The sequence below is a fragment of the Orcinus orca genome, chromosome 6, assembly GCF_937001465.1.
Source record: "Orcinus orca chromosome 6, mOrcOrc1.1, whole genome shotgun sequence".
NCBI classification, from domain to species: Eukaryota; Metazoa; Chordata; class Mammalia; order Artiodactyla; family Delphinidae; genus Orcinus; species Orcinus orca.
The window spans coordinates 11,625,030-11,647,281 of NC_064564.1; the positions used below are offsets into that span (position 1 = coordinate 11,625,030).

Consider the following 22,252-nt stretch of genomic DNA (forward strand, 5'->3'; position numbering starts at 1 on the left):
AACGTTTTCCTTAAACATGTTAGACTACAATCAAAATACAGAACATGAATAAAGCTCTTGGTTGTCAAGACTCAACTCTGTTTTATTTTATCTTTTTGCAATTAATACTCTCAGACCAAAGGAAAGAGAACAAATAATTATAGATCCATAGACTTCCAATAAAAAAGAAGATTACAGGTAAAATAAACATCAGGTAGCTGTCAGTGAACAACAGGATATTTCAATCATTCAAGCCAGGTGTCTATTCATTTAAGGACACATATTCATTTACACATAGAAAGACTGCAGATAATCTACACTAGCGTATCTCAGAATGTGTTCCCGGGAATGTTACTTTATACTCCCCCCACCCCACCCACCTGCCAAAAAGACACTATGTCAAATAAACCTGCTAATACGGCATACAATACCCTCCTCTTAGATATTCACAATGTGCATCAGTATATTAGAGGCTTTGACAGGTTATTCTGTAAATGAGCCAACTAATCACAACCTATCATGGTCAAATTTATTAGACTTGGGAAATCCTTTGACTATGTCCATTATCCTGTGGAATAATTATTACAAAGAATACATTTGGGAAATGTGTAAATTCTGATGATATCAGGGTTTTGTATCTCCAGGAACAAAAGTTATTTTTCATCATTGTTTCTATGCTATGAAGTAATGGCAATGAACATTTTGCTGCAGTATACTGGAGCAAAAAGTTAAGCTTTAATATATGAGATATTGTAAAATCTGAGTATAAACACCTGAGTTCTTTTCTATAATGGAGAACGCCTCCAAATTTCCTGTTTATATTTTAGCTGGTCCAACAACAAAAAGAAGATGATATCTCAAAAATAGTTTGTGCATACATTTCCATCTAAAACATATGCTTAGGTCAAATTTAAAATGTTTCTTCTAATAGATTCTATTCCAGATCAATCTAATACAATGCATATGATTGTATGCATGTGGGTCTTTCTATATGAACACAGGAAAAATGTGCTTACATAGTTTAAAAAAAGACTTCTTTTACCTGACCCCAATGAGGATATAATTTTAAAAATTTAACAACATATTTATAGAAATATGAATAAAAATAAACCTATAATATAAAGTTAAACCACATTCACTACCAATTTCAGAAACTCCAGTTTTAAAAATAACTATGTCAAGAAAAAGTTTAATACTAAATGGAGCACAGGGAATATAGCTTACTGGTTGATAAGTAAAATTACTTTATTGTAATACTGCTGTGGAATAAAATCACACACGTAACTTGTACATGCAGGGGAAATACAGCCTAATGTAAACAGATGGTTTTTAGCACATTCCTTTACTAGAATGTGGTCACCTGCCACAAAGTACACAAGCTCATGCATAAGATCAAGACTTTACATACAGCTGAGATCACAACGTCATGCATATAACAGCAGCGTGCTAGACAATCGTACCACAAACTGTGCGGAAGTTCTCCCCCACCCCATAAGCCACTGCCAGCAGCTGCTGTGGAGTTTGGTTACCCATATCCGTGACATGAACGATGTCCTTTGGAGAATCTCGTTCCCTGTGGCTGTAAGTATTCTTATTTTTATAATATTTTAATGATGCTTGCTATCAAAATGTTAAGTACAGAACTAGAAATTATGGAAAAGTAGACTTGTTACAATACTGAACAATTATATACATCTTATCTCAGGTACTTAAAATAAACACCACTTACATTTAAACATATCATCAAAAATAATTTACTTCTCAGGCTTAAATGAACCCAAATAACACATCTGATGACAGTGTTCCAGTGAAGGGGGAAAAAAAAATCAACCTCCATAAAGTATTTCCTGACTGCTAGCACTAAAAAATCATGGCAAGAGTCATTCTAAGACCTGGCTAAAGTATGACTCATTGTAGGTAAGTTCTATATAAAAACACCTATTAGAATAATCTTTCAATTATATTTTGGTTGGATAAACAACCAAATTGATATTGATTATTTATTAGTCAATGAAAGCAAGTGTGGAATAGTTATCAAAATACTTCTCATTTCCCTGCACCTACAAGTGTACTTCAATGTCCTTCCATGCCTATTTATGTCCTAAGTATATTCTGGTAAAGAGAGAATTCTATTTTGTTATTAGGCGACAGCTGCTTGCTGAGTTACTGATGTTCATAAAAGCGTAGAAGCAGAATTCTGGAACCAAAAGTCACTTTGAATGGTTCAGTTCCATGCCGCCTGGCAGCAGTATGTGCCCCTTTCAAAACAGTAAATTCAATACTTCTGGAATGCTCCAGGATATCCTTGAATCAGGCCAGGGAGTAAAGGAAAAAATACAGCCAACTCTCAATAACAATGGTAGGTAGGATGGATAAGTAAAAATCTGAAGATCTAAAAATCTTATTTTAATTAGTAAATTGAATCCCCTCTTTAAATATTTGACTGAAATTTTTTAATATTTTTTTGCCAGATAAAAAGAGGACTTTAATTTTGCCTCTTTTCTCTGCCCCCACCCCCGCCCAAACACTCTAGAGGAGGTGAAGAACTCTATAGTCTGATATATGTAGTTGCAAAGATGGAAACGTATTTTGACATCTAGCTTTTCCAATTTAGATATTTAAAACTACCCATATCATATTCTAGTATATAAGGGCCTATCTACAGTTTCATCTTTGCATAATAAGGATGCTTTATAACTTGTTTAAAAATTAGTACTCCTTTAGCGAGGAATGACTACTTACCATAATCAACATGAGCAGTCACATCCAACTTGTCTGACTTTGACAATCTACAACTCAGTACTTACCAAGTTACACTTTCCTTAGAATGTAACATTTGCAAGTGATATGAATTGAAGATGACAGTTTTACTCAACATTGGTGTTAATTCATGACTGGAGCCAGTATGCCTTGATAAACTGGGCATAAGACAGGGCCTGTAATAGCTGCCCTTCCTGATTCCTGCGTATCTGGAGTAAAACGCTGTACTACTCTGCCCCAGTTCTTCTCCAGTAATCATCATTCAATTAACTCAAGATACTGATGTGAAATATTTCTTATTATAACGCTAGTCATATAACTGTTTCAATTAGCAACATCCGTATTATATTGGTTTCAAATGTGTAATTTGAACTTTAACTTCCTATAAATCATTCTACTTTCATTAAAAGTATCAGTCTTCTATTCACTGAAAGTAAAAACTGGTGAAAGAGAACAAATATAACATATTTGTTGCTTATAACATATTTGCTTTATAACATATATACTTTGTTGTATTTGGGCTAAGACTTAACTGATGATGTACATGTATTAGTAAACCTTTGTAGCAGTGTTATATTTTTATTCATGTACAAGAAAAATTTAACAGAGAAATATATAATAAGCAAAAGTCAATTTAATTTCAAAATGTCATTTGTATTATTATGTGCATATTTATAAGATCAGTAGTTCTTTAATATGAATTAATATTAATTAAAGAATATTAATATTAAGGTAACTAGGGAGTCCTTAATACCTCTACAACAAATGAAGAACGTTGGTTTTTGAAAAGTAAGTAAATTAACATAACTGCCAGACAAATTTTTCCACAGAAAATGATCCACCCATAAGTATTAGTTCTGAGTGTTACATAATTTCTATTAGATTTCTAAGAGTAAGTCTAGTAGATACTTAAACATTTCTGAAACTCCGAATCTTTCCAGAATATATTAAAATAAGAACAGGGGTAAGGGGGAATCAGAGAAAGAATTGTCTTCACGTTTTGATCACTCATATGTTATGTTAAGAAATAATTAAATAATTAATTAATTTCAAACAGTTCTTTTTGCTTCTCCCACTCTCCCTGCTCTCTATTCGTGTTTGCTTATTGTCTTAAGAAAAAAGAATTAAAGAATTAATGCAAAATTATTCAGTTTTATAACAGAATCTATAAGTTGTTTCTATGCCGTCATGTATTAGATTGTTAAAGGCATTATTTAAAGACATTCTTATGTGTCACAAACTAGAAAAATGTCCTTTGTGATTATCTCTGATAAAAATAGCATTGTTAGTAAATGGAAATGATGAAACAAAGAAAATGCTGCAGATAAAGTTTGATGAACATATTTTGTGTTCTCGACTTATAATGTAGTAGTATCTCAACCAAGTCCAGTGGCGGGCTGCATATATGTCATGGAAGCTGCCATACAAAGTGAGCAGGTAGCAAGATTAGAACATGACATGGTAAGGTAAAAAGAAATGACTAAGTCACATAGCAATAACTTCAAATACCAGGCTTTGCAATGATTGAAAAGTCATGTTCAGTGACTTGTAATTTACTTGCAAGTTTATTATGTTGGAAAGCTGCAGCAAGACAACAATAAAGTTCGCAACTGTTACAAATATTCAAATTCTTCACTTACCTCATCTGGGTTGGCATTAAAGGTGAGGCTGCCTTCATCCAGCTGCATGTACAATTTTCTAAAAGAAAATCCTAGAGGTGGGTTCTTATTGTATATGGAACAGTGACCCCAAGTGGATTTACACAACCTGTAAGTAAGATAAAAGCAGACGAGAAAACATGACTATATTGAATTTTTCTAAGTTAAATATGTATATATATGATAAAATAGTGATATGAAATAACATAAAATTGGATTTTACAGCTCTAAAGTATAAAATGTTTACTTTTATACTTGTTTTATTTGTTTACCAGAGTAAGATAGACAAATGTCTTCAATTTAGCAATTTTGACAGCACTTAATAAATGTGAGTTACAAAGATTAGTAATATTTGTGAGTTCTACTGAAGTTAAACATAAATAATGATGATGATAATGATAGCCAACATTTACCAAGTGCTTACTCGATGCCAGGCACTATTTAAAGCATTTTAATAGTATTAGCTTGCTCAGTCTTTACAACAATCCCATGATTTGGTGCTACAGATAAAGAAACAGACACCATAAAAAAGTTGCCCAGGGAAACACAGCTTGATCTGAATCCAAGGAGCTTACTCCTGAGTTTGCAAACAGGCTCCGGACGCGCAGGCTCAGCGGCCATGGCTCACGGGCCCAGCCGCTCCGAGGCATGTAGGATCTTCCCGGACCGGGGCACGAACCCGCGTCCCCTGCATCGGCAGGTGAACTCTCAACCACTGCACCACCAGGGAAGCCCCTGAGTTTGCAATCTTAACCAAGAGTTTAAACAGAATTAAGCAAGAGTGTGCTCTATTGCGAAATATAACCGAATTGGTAGAAGGAGGAAGGTTGCTGGGCAGAGGGAGAAATTGTAATGCTATAACTTCAATACTTAAATTGCAACATTAAGTTTAGCAGTTTTTAAGATACTGCTTCAAAACGCTGGTTCTTTACTATCACAGCTATATATGATTGTTTACAAAATCTGTAATACTTAAAATGCTAATGGTTCATACCTCAAAACACACTGTTTCTACACATTGGTATACCTGTTTCCAACTCTGTTTGAGGCATTAGCTACTGGTTGTTATTTGAAAGCTAACGTTTCATCTTATTACAATGCCTGGAAATTCTGGATGTATTCATCCAGAAAGTGAACCATAGTTTCACTTTCTGATATTCATCATTGATTTTTGGCACAAACTTCCTTCTTTTCTCACACACATAGCTTACAAGAAAACAAAAAAGTTACCGTCTTAGCCTGTAACATCAAAATTTCTGAGGATAGTGGGTAAAATATCTAATTTTGTATGGGAATATCTTCTTAATAGTTAATTTATATCCTTGCATTATTTTTACCAACCAAATGAAATCACTGATTTTGTAACAATGAGTTTAGTAACTTGTTTAGAAAATTATCAATATTTTAGCAGTCTCTTTAATCTAGTCCCATAGCTTTCGATTTTATTACTAAGCTACATGAAAGCAACAGAACCTCTCAACATCCAAATTAAAAAAACAAAAAACTAAGCTAGCCTTTAATTTATCACTAAGAAAAAAAAATCCAAGCATCAGATATATAGGCATAATTATGTGGTAAACACTAAAGGAAGCATTTCTTTTAAAAATGAACAATCCAAATTTAAATCCCAAATGAAAACCACATTCTGATTGAGTTCATATAAGCATAGAAATAAACTCTTCTACAAAGTTCAAATATAGGATCATAAATTAAGTTTGATGGGAATACTAAAGTGTAGAAAAGAGGTTATAAATAAAAGTGAGCCAGTTTTAAAGTACTTTTTTTTTTAAGAAGATGTTGGGGGTAGGAGTTTATTAATTAATTAATTTATTTTTGTTGTGTTGGGTCTTCGTTTCTGTGCGAGGGCTTTCTCTAGTTGTGGTGAGTGGGGGTCACTCGTCATCGCGGTGTGCGGGCCTCTCACTATCGTGGCCTCTCTTGCTGCGGAGCACAGGCTCCAGATGCGCAGGCTCAGTAGTTGTGGCTCACGGGCCTAGTTGCTCCGCGGCATGTGGGATCCTCCCAGACCAGGGCTCGAACCCGTGTCCCCTGCATTAGCAGGCAGGTTCTCAACCACTGCGCCACCAGGGAAGCCCTAAAGTACTTTTCTTTCCTCTTACACTGAACAATTAAAAATTAATAACTATACTTTAAATATTACTAATAGAATTTCCTCTCACTTCCACAGTAACTTCATTATGACAAGACAAGGGAAGAATAACAAGATGATATTGATGATTTTTAGCTATTTGAAGGTTGAGAAATGAACTACATAATTAATACTATAATTCCGTAGCATCGGGAAGCCTGAGTTAAAAATGTCATTGTTGGTAATACATTTTTACTAAAGTTTGGCTATTTAGATAATTGATTCTCTCCATAGATTTCATTGAAAAATGGTTTTAAAGTCTCAAAAAACTTGTTTTTAGACATGTTTTACTCCGTTCAGAAGTTTCATTTTAAAATAATGAGACTTAAGTAAACTTTGGTAAAGAATGCTAGAAAACCCAAGATTCAATGATTCTTTCATTTTCATGACTCATGTATACAATCTGTTAAGGAGTAACTTAGGTTCCATAGATTCTATTGCACCAAAAGTTCTTAGATTTATAGCTTAAATTTAACCTGGTAAAAGAGCTGCTGAAATTTCTACAGTCTACTTTCACTTCAGCAAGTAGATTATCTCTTTGCTTTCCAATATTTGCCTAATTCATTGAACAAATAGTGGTTAGAAAATATAAAAAGTAGATGAAATATTCACCAGTTAAAGTTTATGCTAACAAGCAGCACCAACCCCCCCAAAACAAACAAACAAACACAAAAAACAAAAATCCCACAACCTGTAGGCAAGATTCTACTTAGAGCTATCTGGATCCAACATGGTGGGCTGAACTTACCCTTGCCAGAGAAGTTCATCATTGGCCAGGTCCTGCCAAACACAGGAAGCTAAGCAGAGGTCAGTTGCATTCAGGTAGGACAAGATGGTAAAGCTTAGCTCGGGAGGCAACATTTCCAAATTAATGAATCCTTCCTGTTCTTTCGATTTCCTTGTCTTCAAAAGATGATATATATCAATGCCCCCTTGGACTTGTTTGCGATGACTGGTGTTAGAAATGCTGCTGGCAGCCATCCTCCTGCCCTGCTCTCTGCTGAGGTAGCCTTGCTCACTGTAGCCTTCCTGCTGTAGCTGCTGGTTTCTGGCGACTCTCCACAGCCCCTGACCCATCTGCAAGCCTGGGAGAAAGCCAGAATGGAGTAAGAAGGCGACATTACAAAAGTAATCCACCTTTCCCTGCGGTACAACAAGTCTACATGAAGCATTCATTTATCAGAATGAACATTGCTCATTAAAGCGTATTAAATGGAGTAGGAAATTACAAATAGTTGGAACATAGTAAGTATGAAACTTGGATGGAGAACTATTTAGTTTGATTATCACCTTTATCTCAGTTTGCTAACCACTTTTAAAGTCCACAGGTGACATAATCATTTTTCACAAGTTAAGATTTAAAAGTTACTGACGTCTTAAAGACTCTTACAAATTATAATTATGTGGACTTATGGGCCAGTAATAAATACAACTCTGATCAGAGCACAGGACTTCACTTAAAAGACCTGTACACCCTGCTTTTTATCACAACCCAGGCTAAGCTAAGCTAGGCCCTTTTAACCAAATTCCCAGATGCATAACAGCTGTGAAACAGGCTTTTCGTTTAATTCTTGCCAGTCTGCTCTTAAGTTGTGGGCTGTAATAAAATGTAACATAGGCCCTGAAGTCTAATTCCGAAACCTTATAAATTAGACACGTAGGACTCCATGATAAAGAGCTCAGTAATGACTATTTGGTTCTGTTGCTGCTTTAAATACAAATCATAATTTAGACTAATTTTCCAGTTCTTCTCCAGGAGCCCTATGGACTCCTCAGAGGTACCTGGGAAAAGGCAGGAGAAGGGATGGGAGTGCTCTAGCCTCTTCTCTCTCCACTTGACCTCCAACCAAAGTAGCTCTACATTTATCTCTTACAAATATCAGACTTCCTCATATACAAATATTTAGAAGACTATTGGCCTAGACTTTCTATTTCACTTGGTTTTGCAAATAAGTAACTTTTCCTGGGCAAATAAATTCACTGAGAAAAATGAAATCAGGAAGAGCTTTTAACTAACACAAATAATTATTTTCATGATCTCTTTTACAAACAAAATATTCTTGTTTTAAAAGCCCAAGTTGACTACTGGGACGTGCGTGTTTTAAAAATTTGGAGGAAGAAATGGATTTTTGTTCAAAATCATTCAAATAAATTTCATAGCGTGACCTAAACTTAAAATATGGTTTTGTTTTAATTGGCTGCTTACAATAAGGAGTAATAATCAAAAAATAAAAAAGCAACCCCTCCCCAAGCCCACTGGTGACCAGAAATTCTGAAAATTATTAGGAATAATTTGAAAATTGAGTCGAATTTCAAAGAATGTCACCGAGTATTTTTTCAGTATTTAAAAAGGCATGTATATTTATTGAATTATTGTCTGTTAGTTGGATAATGGCCACTGTAACAGGCTACTTGTTGATTAAAACAGAAAAAACAGTCCAGGATAATTTTTCACTCTTTGTCCTTACTGTGAACTGCTTGGAAATCCACAAGCTTAAGCTATAAAGAGATGCGGGAGGGAGGATACAGAGAGAAGGAACATATTAATAATTTTTAAATGTGGGGAAATTTGTTTTTGCAAAGAAACCACAAAAGGTAGTAACTTTTCCTCCCTACGACACATACTACCATAATGGTAGCAGTTCCTGAAGTAGTGGTTAAGCTATTAATAATTAAATTCTTATTTTCTATTAGAATGATTGAAATCCCAAACTGACAACACCAAATGCTGGCAAGGATGTGTGAATTCAAAATGGTACAGTCACTTTGGAAGACAGTTTGACAGTTTCTTACAAAAATAAACATACTTTTACCATATGGTCCAGCATTTATGCTCCTTGGTATCTACCCAAATAAGTTGGGAACTCATGTCCACACAAAAGCCTGCACACAAACCTGCAGCTTTAGTCATAATTACCAAAACTTATAAGCAATCAAGTTGCCCTTCAGCAGGTGAATGGATAATTTACTGTGGTACATCCAGACAATGGAATGTTTAGTGCTAGAAAGAAGTGAGCTACCAAGCCATGAAAAAATATGCAAGAAACTTAAGTGCATATTACTAAGTGAAAGCAGCTGACCTGAAAATGCTATGTAATGTGTGATTCCAATTATAAGACATTCTAGAAAAGGCAAAACTACAGACAGTAAATTAACACAGAAAAAAATACAGAATATCAACAAAAATTTGTAAGGAGCTATAAGTTTCCTTAATGTTTAAATATGCTATGTCATGTTACAACATAAGTACGACTTAATTTTGACACAAAAGACTCATAAACATTTAAAAAATTTTATCATAGCCATTTCTCTGTTTATCTTAGCAAGAAAATATCTAGAAATTGAATTGATTGCTAAGCTCACCCAGTATATCTGTCGTCATTTTAGATAATTATATTTATTCTTCTCTTTTGCATTTGTAGCACTAAAGGTAAATAATCAAACGTGGTGACTGTGATGTCTGAAGTCTCAAGATTTAAGGCATTTAGTATCAATTTTGTATGTACTTTCCTACAACATCTTTCTAGGGACATATGGTTAGGCAGCTGTTATTACTCTCAGGGATGTTGCTAGGGGACACAGAATCAGGGTGATTTCCCTAGGCTCTGGACTTTAATGGGGATCACTTAAATAGAGCACTGGATAAAGTGATTCGGAAAGCATCCAGCAGGTAGAAAAGAGGTTAAGCCAACAGCTGGTTCTTAGGATTAAAACAAGTTGATGGGGAGGGTGGAGGTTTGAGGCTCATCTACACGTGATTCAGACAAAGAAAACTGCATTTTCTATTCTTCTACTGCTAAATAAATATTCTTCTATTGCAAATTACCCTTGTGGGATGTCTTTTTCCCTTTAAAGCAGTTCTTGATACGAAGCATGAACACAGTATGATATATCACTTGAGAAGTATTACTATCATATATTTATCCTTCGGAGAAAGGAAAGGGTGTCGACAGTGTTCCACCCCACTCCCAGTCTTCCTTAGGGTAATAGTGGTGTGGAAGGTGGACAGAACTGTCAGAAAAGTGATAAAACTCTCAAAAAGACAGGAGATCCACTACAGAAGCTGTGAAGCAAGTCACAGAGGGAGCATAGTGCTGTGGACTTTGAAGTTGAACAGACTCGAGTTCAAATCCTGACTTCACTGACGAGCACTTACAGGACCTTGGGGAATCTACTCGACTAGTCTAAGCTTTGGTTTCCTCATATTTAAGGTGATAATTTGCATATAATATAGTGGTAATACATATAGTTCAGAGGGCTGTTGTATTAAACATTACATATAAAGTGCACTTCACAGCTAATAATAAAATGTTAGCTCATTTGTTTTGACAAAACCATATTTTCACAGAGTGAAAATGATGAGCATTTCAGTAAAACTTATTGAATGATACTTCAATTATCACATAAAAAAAAGAAATCCATGAGTGAGTCTACACTGATGATCACTAAATATTACATGAAGAAAGGAAAGCTCTTCCTTATAGTAAAATTCTGAATAATGAGTTAGAAAAATCATCATTTAACTACCATCATAGAAAAACTAATTCTTAAGGCAAGAATTATCAGTGGGTGCTGAATCTGGAATTTGATAAAGAATGGAAGATTTACAGAGTCTCAAATATATTACTCATTAATTACAAAAAGAAATTAAGAAATCAGACAATATTTAACCAAGTGTTCAAACTTAACATTTACCAATAAGAGACAAACGGACATATATGCCTCTCTGGACATGATACCCTGAGAAGGATAGGACATATATGCCTCTCTGGACGTTATACCCTGAGAAGGATAGGACATATATGCCTCTCTGGACGTGATACCCTGAGAAGGATATAACAATTATACAGTACTCTGGCCAAAAATATATAATCTTTATCTAATCATGAGGAATATCAGAGAAACCCAAGAGTCTATAAATAATCTTTTTTTCCTTCAAAATTGCCAATGCTGTGAAGATAAAGAAAGGAATCATCCCAGATTAAAGGACACTGAAAAACATGACATCTAAATGCAGTGTGTGGACTGGATCTTAGCATGAAAAAAAAGTGCTAGAAAGGACATTATTGGGATAACTGAAAAACTAGACATACGGGCTGTAGACTGGATAAAAATACTTATATGAATGTCAACTTTTCTGAATTTGATAACTGTACAGCGGTTTTGTCAGAGTATATTCTTGTTCTTTAAGAAAAAAACTGAATTATTGAGGCATAATGTATAAGACAGTCTCAAATGGTTCAGAAAAACAGAAACATCTGTCTCTATACAGAGAGAATGTTAACGCAATGTTGCAAAATGTTTAAAATTGGTGAATCTGGGTAAAAGGTACACACCAGTTATTTTTATTAATCGTACAACCTTTCTGTAAACAGAAATCTCCTGATTGAGGAATCCAAGCATGTGAAACTTGAAAATAACTGAGTTTGATGTGCACTAAGTATAAGAATTACTGCCCTAAGAGCTTAGCATCATACAGACTGAAAACCATCACGGAGATAAATGCTCAGCATCACAGTTTAAGAGTAGTAGGAGACCCCTGTCAAGGCAAACATCAAAATAGTAAGCATTATTCTTGTCAGTTGTGATAGAAAATTTTCTTTTAAAGGTTGAAGAAGTATTTTTAAAGAAAGTAGGGGAAAAAAATACCCCTTTAACTTTGCATGTGCAGATTTAAGGCTTGGAATTCCTGGCTGTGTTCCCTCCTTCCATACATAATATTATGTGCACAATATTTTTAACATAATATTTAATAATATAAATATTAAACCATAATATTGTTTTTGTACTATAAACCACAATTTATTTAGTACTTACTCTATGCCAAGCATTGTGGAAGTTTTAATACATTATCTCATTTTTGTCCTCAAAACAACCTTCATAGGTAGATATTATTCTAATTTTATAGCTGAAGAAATAGTGACTCAGAGAGGTTAAGCAACTTTGCCCAAGATCTCAGAGCTGGCAAATGGAAAACTTAGGATTCCATCTCAGGTCTATCTGAGTCCAAAGGTTAGTCTTAACCACCAAACCTTATGCCCAGAACTGGCAAAGACGATCCACCATCTGCTTCTTCATCACCAGCTCTCATCTATTCTCCCTCTGTTACTGCTTATTACCTCCATGCTGCTCCCAGCTGCAGCCTCTCTTTAGGCTACTGTTCTTGTGGAAAGCACATACACTTTGACGTGAAAAAAGATCTGGTTCAGACTCCCACACAGAATCTGTTTAGCTTATAGTCTGTGGTACTCATTTTCCTCACCAGATAAACAGTGAATAAGTCTTATTCCATGGAACTTATAGGGGTTAAGAGAACCTAAGCCCCTGGGAATTTATCATAACAGGTAGTTTTGTAGTCACCACTCAGTCCGCTTTAAATGATAACTCTTATTTATTTTGGTTCTCCCATTTCAGAGTACACCTGGTTATTCTGGACCTAATGATCTGAGTAGTTATAATCCTGGTTCCAAATTCCATTAATTGAGGATCTGTGAATTCGGAGATGCCATTTACCTTCGCTAGGAGAAAAAAATAACAACTAGTAAATATATAAAGTTAGAAGAAACTAACTTTGCTTAGGCTGACACTCTTAGCTTGGCAAATAAGGTCAAGTATTTAGTTATCAGTCAGTGATAACAGAGATACCTTTTGGCAGTTAAGTACTACCATCATCTTTAATCACTATAGACATGTTTCTAGAAATGAAAACTTTAAGACTTCATGGGACGATTCAACATATCAAGAGTCCTTATGGCGGTATCACAAAATAAATCGATTAATAAGAAAGTTCTACTCTAGATCTTTATGACATCTTCACATCCCAGGAACTTGAATTATAAAGAGCTTTATGGATAGAGTGTCAATTTCTTGGATCTTTGAAATCAATGTTACAACTGTTGAGATCTATATTTTTAAAGCATATTTCTTGATTATAAAATACGAATTAGGGGCTTCCCTGGTGGCGCAGTGGTTAAGAATCTGCCTGCCAATGCAGGGGAAAGGGGTTCGAGCCCTGGTCCGGGAAGATCCCACATGCTGCGAAGCAACGAAGCCTGTGCCCCACAACTACTGAGACTGCGCTCTAGAGCCCGCGAGCCACAAGTACTGAGCCTGCGTGCCACAACTACTGAAGCCCACACGCCTAGAGCCCATGCTCCACAACAAGAGAAGCCACCACAACGAGAAGCCCATGCACCACAACGAAGAGTAGCCCCCGCTGGCCGCAACTAGAGAAAGCCCACGCACAGCAACAAAGACCCAATGCAGCCAAAGATAAATAATAAATTAATTAATTAATTTAAAGAAATAAATAAAATAAAATATGAATTACTCAAACATATGTTCCTTAAGATGACAATAATTTTGGAACTTACCTATCATACTGTGCTTTATTATTGTTTATTAAAAGAAATAAAAATTTAAAAATATATACAGGTAGTCCTTGCCTTGTACAGTACCAAGCTAACTACTGGCTGACAGTTCCATGGGACTGTGCACAGCAAGGCCACAGTTCTAACACTCATGCATTTCAGTTTACATGGTACTGTGCAGAGTAAGAACTGCCTGTAAGTACTAAGATGGGGGACTAATTCAACACAATAGGCTACATGGAAAAATCCAATACCAAACACAGTGCCTTAGACCTACAAAGCACTCAGTAAATATTTGTTGACTGCAAGAATGGATGAATGGTAAACAATAAGAAAAACTGAATTAGATGAACCTCGACCTAAATATCACATCTTTCAAAAACTCATCAGAATGGATCATAGACTTAAATGTAAAGCATAAAAGAATAAAACTTTTAGAAAAATACAGAGAAGGAAATCTTAGGGATCTATGTCTAGGCAAAGAGAGTTCATCAAAAGTATGATCCATAAAAGTAAAAGTTGATAAAGTTGACCTCATCAATATTAAAACTTTTGCTCTTTGATAGCCCATGTGAAGACAAAAACACAAGCTACAGACTGAGAGAAAATATTTCCAAACCACATATCTGACAAAGGACTAGTATCGAGAATACATAAACAATTTTCAAACTCAAAAGCAAAAAATTAAACAATTCAATTAAAAATGAACATAATATTTACAATAGCCAGGACATGGAAGCAAACTAAGTGTCCATCGACAGATGAATGGATAAAGATGTGGCACATATATACAATGAAATATTACTCAGCCATAAAAAGAAACGAAATTGAGTTATTTGTAGTGAGGTGGATGGACCTAGAGTCTGTCATACAGAGTAAAGTAAGTCAGAAAGAGAAAAACAAATACCCTATGCTAACACATAATATATGGAATCTAAAAAAAAACCTAGGGGCAGGGCAGGAATAAAGATGCAGACATAGAGAACGGACTTGAGGACACGGGGAAGGGTAAGGGTAAGCTGGGACGAAGTGAGAGAGTAGCATTGACATATATACACTACCAAACGTAAGGTAGATAGCTAGTGGGAAGCACCTGCATAGCACAGGGAGATCAGCTCTGTGCTTTTTGTCCACCTAGAGGGGTGGGATAGGGAGGGAGGGAGGGAGACGCAAGAGGGAAGAGATATGCGGATATATGTATATGTATAGTTGATTCACTTTGTTATACAGCAGAAACTAACATACCATTGTAAAGCAATTATACTCCAATAAAGATGTTAAAAAAGAAAAATTGAACATAAGACATGAACAGATATTTCGCCAAAGAGGACATACAAATGGTACACAATCACATGATAGACGTTCAGCATCATTACCCAGGAGGGAGGTGGGTGTAGTTATAAAAGGGCAGCACCAGGGATCCCGGTGGTGTTTGAACTGTTCAGTGTCTTGACTGTGGTGCTGGATATGTGAATCTGCACAGAATCTCATACACACAGATACACATTTGAGCAAAAATAAACTGGGGAATTCTGAATAAGATAGGCGCAACGTATTAATGTCAATATCCTGGTTGTGATAGTATATAATAGTTATGCAATATGTCACTGCCTAGGGAAACTAGGCAAAGTGTACAAGAGATCTCTTGGTATATTTCTTGCAACTGCATGTGTATCTACAATTAACTGGAAAAAAAAAGGACAGAGTATTGTACACTTAAAATGGGTGAATTTTACGGTATGTAAATGATACCACAATATAGTTTTTCAAAGAACTAGAGATTCTAATAAACACTCTAAAGAAGGTGACCAAGGACACAGCAAGTCTAGTGTCTATGACAAATAGTAACTATTTTAGATTTAAGGATACCCAACTAATTATTAAAAATCTATGACCTATGAATCACCTCTGACTTTGTGGAATGTACTGTATAGATTAAAAGAAGACAGAATCAAGGAATACGAATACTTAAGGATACAGATCTATAATAATGTTTTGACTATTTACCTAGGAAGTATCAATAACTGAGTAACGGTATAAATGCAAAAGGATTGATGTGTGCCTGTTACTTGGTCTAATAAAAAAAAAACCCAGCATAAATGCAAAATACATTAAAGAAAATTGGTTTAACTACTCATTAAAAATCAAAGTACATAAACTAATGTGATTTAATTTGGATTGCTTCAATTCCAATTTTATAATATTTCTGATTTGTGGGAATAATGATCCAATTTGGTAAAAATATTTTAAAAATCAATAAGTTGTTTAATCTCCTTACTACTTAGATATCCTTGTTTCTATGAAAATAACAGCGACAATAATAATAGTACTTTTTTTACACATTGACTGGATAATTTAGAAGTCTGTATTTTTTAATCTAAGTATTTAGGCCTTTTGGTTTTTAAAATTAATATCTAGCTTTATTATGCTGAGACTAGAGAATGTGGGCTATATGATGTGTGCTTGAGAGAAATGTGTAGGTTTTCTTGACACTGCTATTTTGGAGAGTGAATTTAAAGTTGGAGTTCCAGTTATGCCATACGCTGTATGACCTTAGATATTTCAAACGAGGTTTCTGATCTTCGGTTACCTACAAAATAGGAGAAATCACTCCTATCTATTTTACAGGATTGCTATACGCCTTAACTGAGATAACATATATAAAAGCATCTTTTAATTGGCAAAGCAGTATGTACGCCCTGACTCATTTCCTTTTTTCTAATGCGAAAATCTGAGAAACAGCTATATTTTTCTGACATATTTTGGATGTACTTTTCTCATTTTTTAAAAAAGAAATACAGTGGTAGTCTAAACAAATCTGTTGTAACATAGCACAAAGGCACTTCCACTTAGGACGCAGCATAGATTAGATTAATTACCAAGAACTCTATCAAGTTAATTATTAACGTTTATGAGAACAATACTTTTCTGTTATTGTAATGTCTTGTTCTCTTTTCAAAAGAGTAGAGTATTTCCACAAAAGAATAATAGAGATTACTTTATTAATACCTGTTGGTATATCTAATATAAAATTATCTTTAAAATATATTAAGCAGCTTTAATCAAAACATCCCTATGTAACAAGTTAAACATCAAATAAAGTACTATTCTAAAAGAACACACTGTACCACTGCTTTTAGCAATTTTATGGCACTAAGCATTCAAATAGCACATGCTGTGGAAACAAATATATGTAATAAAGAATGGATTATGCATCATTTAGATGGATGGATGACATGCAGTGGAAGATGGGAAGAGCACAAAGCAGCCTGGAGGTCTCAGGAAAGCATTCTGCTTTAAACACTTTTGTCTGAAGCAAATGAGATTCCATAAAGTCTCTTCCTGAGCAAGCAGTGTTAAATCACGGGTTTAACATGAATGGCTACTTTATGAGTGACATGAATGAGCTACTTTAAACACTCATTATAAATGGTTAGTTTTTTTCAATATTTCTTAAGTGTCTAAATAGTGGGGTTTACAAATAAGAAATTTCCTATCTCAGATAAAGACCTAAAATGTGTACCAAAAGAATTATCTCTAACATGCAAATTCTATTGCCTTAAAGATGAGGAAATTCACTCATTTATATCTTCTTAGAGATTTTCAATTTTTTTCCAATGAGAAAGTAACAACTAGATTTTTGGTTACTTTAGGTTTTAAAAACCTTTTTAAGTGTTATCATGTGATATTACTCAAAGGCATAAGAACATGGGAGAGTCTATGATAAAATATTTTATACATATATAACCAAATTGGCAGCCCAACATTTACTTCTCTACTTCCAAAAGAGCAGACCACCAAAGTAGTTTAGAACAGACTGAGTAGAGGGGGAAAAAAGAAAAGAAAAAAACCTGATAACCAATCACACTTCTAACATTGAAAGGCAGCAACTGTAGAGAAATGAAGGAAGGGTAAGTCCACAAGGAGGCCTTTTTCAGGAGGGAAATAGCTAAGTACTAAGAGGTCACAGGGTACATTAAAAACATAAAAAAACAAAACAAACAAAAAAACTCAGTCATTAAATTTAAAGATCTGGTCCTGCAAGAGCAGTTTTTGCTACTAAAAAGCATAACATTGTAGGTTTTTTTTTTAATTCGAAAAAGATTTACAATATTACTTTGTTTTCTGAAGGTTTTTTCCTGTTCTTTGATTCTGTAATGAGTGTTACCAAATGGCATCTAAACAAATGTAAACATTAAGATATCATTTAAAATGTAACCAAAAAGCAGAGAATTGGGGGCTTATTTAATTTCACTTATTTCTTCAGCTTCTTTTGCAAGAGATGTTCCACTGTCTGTTTTAACTTTCAAATAAAATAAATTTATTAAATTTCTCACTGGCATTATTTTTAATTACACTGATTCTTTAACTGCACTCTTTACTCAACCCAACTGCAATCAGCAGTGGTCATGTCAGCACATCCCAACCTACCTCCTCATGGCACACCACACTCCATGCCCACTGACTGCAAAGCCATTCCTATGAGAGTTGTGGAATTAAAAAACAAAACGATGTGTTTATTAATGCCACTGAACTGTACACTTAAAAATGGCTAAGATGGGGCTTCCCTGGTGGCGCAGTGGTTGAGAGTCCGCCTGACGATGCAGGGGACACGGGTTTGTGCCCCAGTCCGGGAAGATCCCACATGCCGCGGAGTGGCTGGGCCCCTCCGCAACGGGAGAGGCCACAACAGTGAGAGGCCCACGTACCGCAAAAAAAAAAAAAAAAAAAGCTAAGATGGTAAATTTTATGTTACGTATATTTCACCATAATGAAAAAAAATGGGAAAACAAAACAAAAACTGTAATTCTCACTGAATTGCTTTTACACAAATAAGACAAGGTATTAACATAAAATAAATATTGACAGGAGCCAACAGGAAAGTCAGAAGTGAGATGAGAAAACATCTAACAATGAAAACAGACTGACACAAAGCATGAGCTTGATTCAGGCTCCTTCAACTAGTTGTGAGTAGAGGGCACAATACTCAAAGCCTCACTTTCCTCACCGGTAAAAAGCGGGTTTTGAACTTGATGATCCCTAAGTTCTCTTTTTGCTATAAAATTCTATGATCCTATAAAAATGAGAAAATCCTAAAAAATTAAAATAAAAGGAAGAGGTGATGGAGATGGACGTATGTGTGCCTGTGTATGTGTATTTAGCATCTGTCCTTTCCATCTGTTTCCCCCCATGTCCATGACTTCTACAGATCACTGCTCAGGATGAGCAGATAGGGGCTCTCCAAGCATGGCTCACTTGCTAAAATCTTGTTCCTTCTTTCAAATAGCTTATGAAATCCCCTGCAATCTGCTCTTGCAGAATACACAAACTGCTGATCACAGAGCTAAATTCCCAAACAGCCTAAACTTGAAAGCAAATATCTTTTCTCATCTCTATCTACATCACAAAAGCACTTGCCCTAAATAGAATATAAACTCATTCAAGTTTCACTGGATAATCTATGTCAATAAATGTCAGTAAAACAAAACCACGAGAAAAAAATAAAGAAATGGAGAACATAAATTTCTAGAAGTGGATGTATTTCATTAAAGTTGTTTTAAAATAGTAAGTAAAATAATTCAATGGAAATGCAACGTGAGTTGATGTATAATTCATAGACTTCATGTTAATGATTTTGACACATTATCATAGGTCAGCCAATGGATTAGCCTCAGTTTCCAAATCTGAATCAAAATGTAGGAAAAAAAGAGAGTTGTATCAATACATAGCAGTTGGTTAAGTAATGAACGATAAAATCATAAATTTGAATGACTAATTTCAATGCTTTGTGATCAAAGAAAAGGTAATTTCTTGGTAATTCATGTTTTTGTATCGTGAAATAAGGAAAATAACTATCTTTTAATTTATGCAATTCTAAGCACAATAAACACACAAAACATTCCCTATTAAACTGATAATAAGTGTAATAAATTACAAGGCATGGTTTAGCTTATCTAGTTATTACCATAAGATATTTTGTGAATGAAGTATTTCAACTGTGTTATTTTAGCAAGCACCTGTTTAAAATCTGGCAGACATCTAAGGGGCCAAAACTAAATTTAGCAGACATCTAAGGGCCCAAAACTGCACTAGTTAATTGGTTGTAACCTACTATAAATGAACTATGTTAACCTGATAGGGAGTACCTATTTAAAAGCCAAATCTACAATTTGAGGATTGACACAGTCGGGCTGGCGTTAAGCACCTGAGGTATAAAAGATGTCAACATCTTTCAAACCTGGAAGAAGCATAGGCAATTTTACAGTGGGTCAAGGCCAAAACAGTGTCACAATAAACCCGGAAGCCCGTACCTTTCATTTCCAATAAGCTCATTTGGTTCACTGACAAAAGCTGTGCTGGTGATGTGCGGCCAGGTAATGCTGAAAGAAGGTGGTACCTGACATCTAATAATGCTTAAAAACAAACACACAAACACATTTCTGTTCTCAGACAGACCTCTCCCACCCCTATTTGCTCTCATACCAACATAGAGACTGCCACATTCTTTCTACACTAGAAAGGCTTACCTCTAGCCTTTCCTAACTTCTTTCCACCTTTAAAGCTATCTTCGCTCATGTTTATTTTGAAACCATTTCAACCATATAAAATGGCAATGGGTAAGGAATACACAGTCTCCAGTTGTGATATGCTCTGTTCACGTACACCTTAAAAACACAAATCTTCCTCTCACACATGTCATTCCTCAAGCAAAGCCTCTCTTCAGGCATTTAGTAGAAAAAAAAAGACCCGCCCCAGGAAAAAAAAAAAAAAAAACTTTCCAAGAAATAAAATCCATGTATAAGTTTGTCTATTTCATTACAATCAGGCATATTTTTGCTCAGTTATTTCTATCTATTAACTCCTAAAAGTTATTAGCCAGGGTGTCTGTGTTAGGTCGCCTCTAAGATGGCTCCCGTAGACCCTTGCGTCTTGGGACTCACGCCCTTGTGTAATCCTCTCCACAGTGACTGAGTTGGATTTATTGACTCCTATCAACAGAATATGGCAGTAGTGATGGAATGCCACTTCTGAGATTAGCTTATAGAAGACTAGAGAGAGTCTTGGGTGCTCTCTCTTGGATTGCTCACTTGAGCGAAAGTCAGCTGCCATACTGTATACAGTATCTCAGACAAACTGTCAAGTTAACTGGATAAAAATGGCGAGTTTCCTACTCAACCCGAAAAGAGAATAAAATTTATTCTTAATTCTGATATCTGCTCAAGTTTGTGAACCATTTTCTTAGGGGGTAAAAATTCTCCCTATCCCAGAAATATGGTCACCAGCTGCAACATTAAAAAAATATATGGAAAGCTGAAATGGAAAACATAAATTAGCTTCACTTTGCAGTAATAAAGGTCATAATCTATTGATATGGAAATACCTGGGATCCTTGAAAATAAAGACTCCACTTGTTAAAAGAAGTAGATTCAATTATTAAATTACTAAATACATACAGAACCTAAAAACAAAACAAAACCCTTAAACGACTGAGGATTGGGATCCATTTGTGATTTCACCCAATTTTAATAATAATTAAGTGAGCACCCACCATATAAGAAACCAGAGCCTAGTCACAGAGAAACAAGCAAGAGACAAGTTAACAATCTGCCGAGTTTATAACCAAAGTTTAACAGCTGAAGCAACTGGCAATCCATCGTGACCTTAACTGGATGTGTTTGCATTCACGTTACTGTAAAAAGTATGTTAAGAGCCAAAAACTCTGCCTATGCACCAAAAACACATTCTACTTGGAAAGCAACACCTGGGCTTAGAAGAGCGTAACCTCTGCTGTTTCCCGGCTTTATTTCAGAGTGAAGCCGGGTCCTACCTGGGGTCCCAAGCTGACCTAGGGGTCCCCAGTGACCCAGGAACACAAGGAGCACACCTACTCCCGCCTCCTGACACGGATTCCTCATTTTAATTAGCCAACACCGCTGTCACTCAAGGTGCTTCGCACAGCCATTGGCCCCAAAGTCTCGCTGGTTGGCAAGTTTCTGCCAACTGGAGCACCGGTGGTCATCATTTCCGAGAAGAAAAGTAGGGGTGTACAGGGAAGAGAGGCAAGAACTCTGAAATATCTAGGGTGACACCCTTACCTGAGCGACCTGCGATTCCCCACCGCCGCCGCGACGAATCGGCCTCTGGGCGGGGGCTTTCAGCCAAAAAGAAAATGGCTCAGCCGGGAAGGGGTGCCCAGGCCATGGAGAAGCCGGTTCAAACTTTATTTGTTCACGCTGGTGGAGGTGAGGTCGGGGAGAATTCCAGAAACAGCACCTGATCCCTCCGAATTCAGCGTGCCCCAGGCTGCAGCAGCCTGAGCGGCCGACTCTCCGAGT

General features: G+C 35.7%; 1 protein-coding gene across 1 annotated transcript in view; it reads right to left on the reverse strand.

The window, feature by feature from the left end:
* FBXO8 (F-box protein 8) overlaps nucleotides 1-22,240 on the reverse strand; it is a 39,180-nt gene extending 16,940 nt beyond the window's left edge. The window contains exons 1-3 of the mRNA XM_004278683.4: nucleotides 22,013-22,240; nucleotides 7,295-7,631; nucleotides 4,380-4,506 (exon numbers count right to left, since the gene is read on the reverse strand). Of these exons, the coding sequence (XP_004278731.1) occupies nucleotides 4,380-4,506; nucleotides 7,295-7,623 (456 nt within the window). The 5' untranslated portion in view covers nucleotides 7,624-7,631; nucleotides 22,013-22,240. The remainder of the gene's footprint in view (nucleotides 1-4,379; nucleotides 4,507-7,294; nucleotides 7,632-22,012) is intronic.
* Nucleotides 22,241-22,252: the final 12 nt, after the last annotated feature.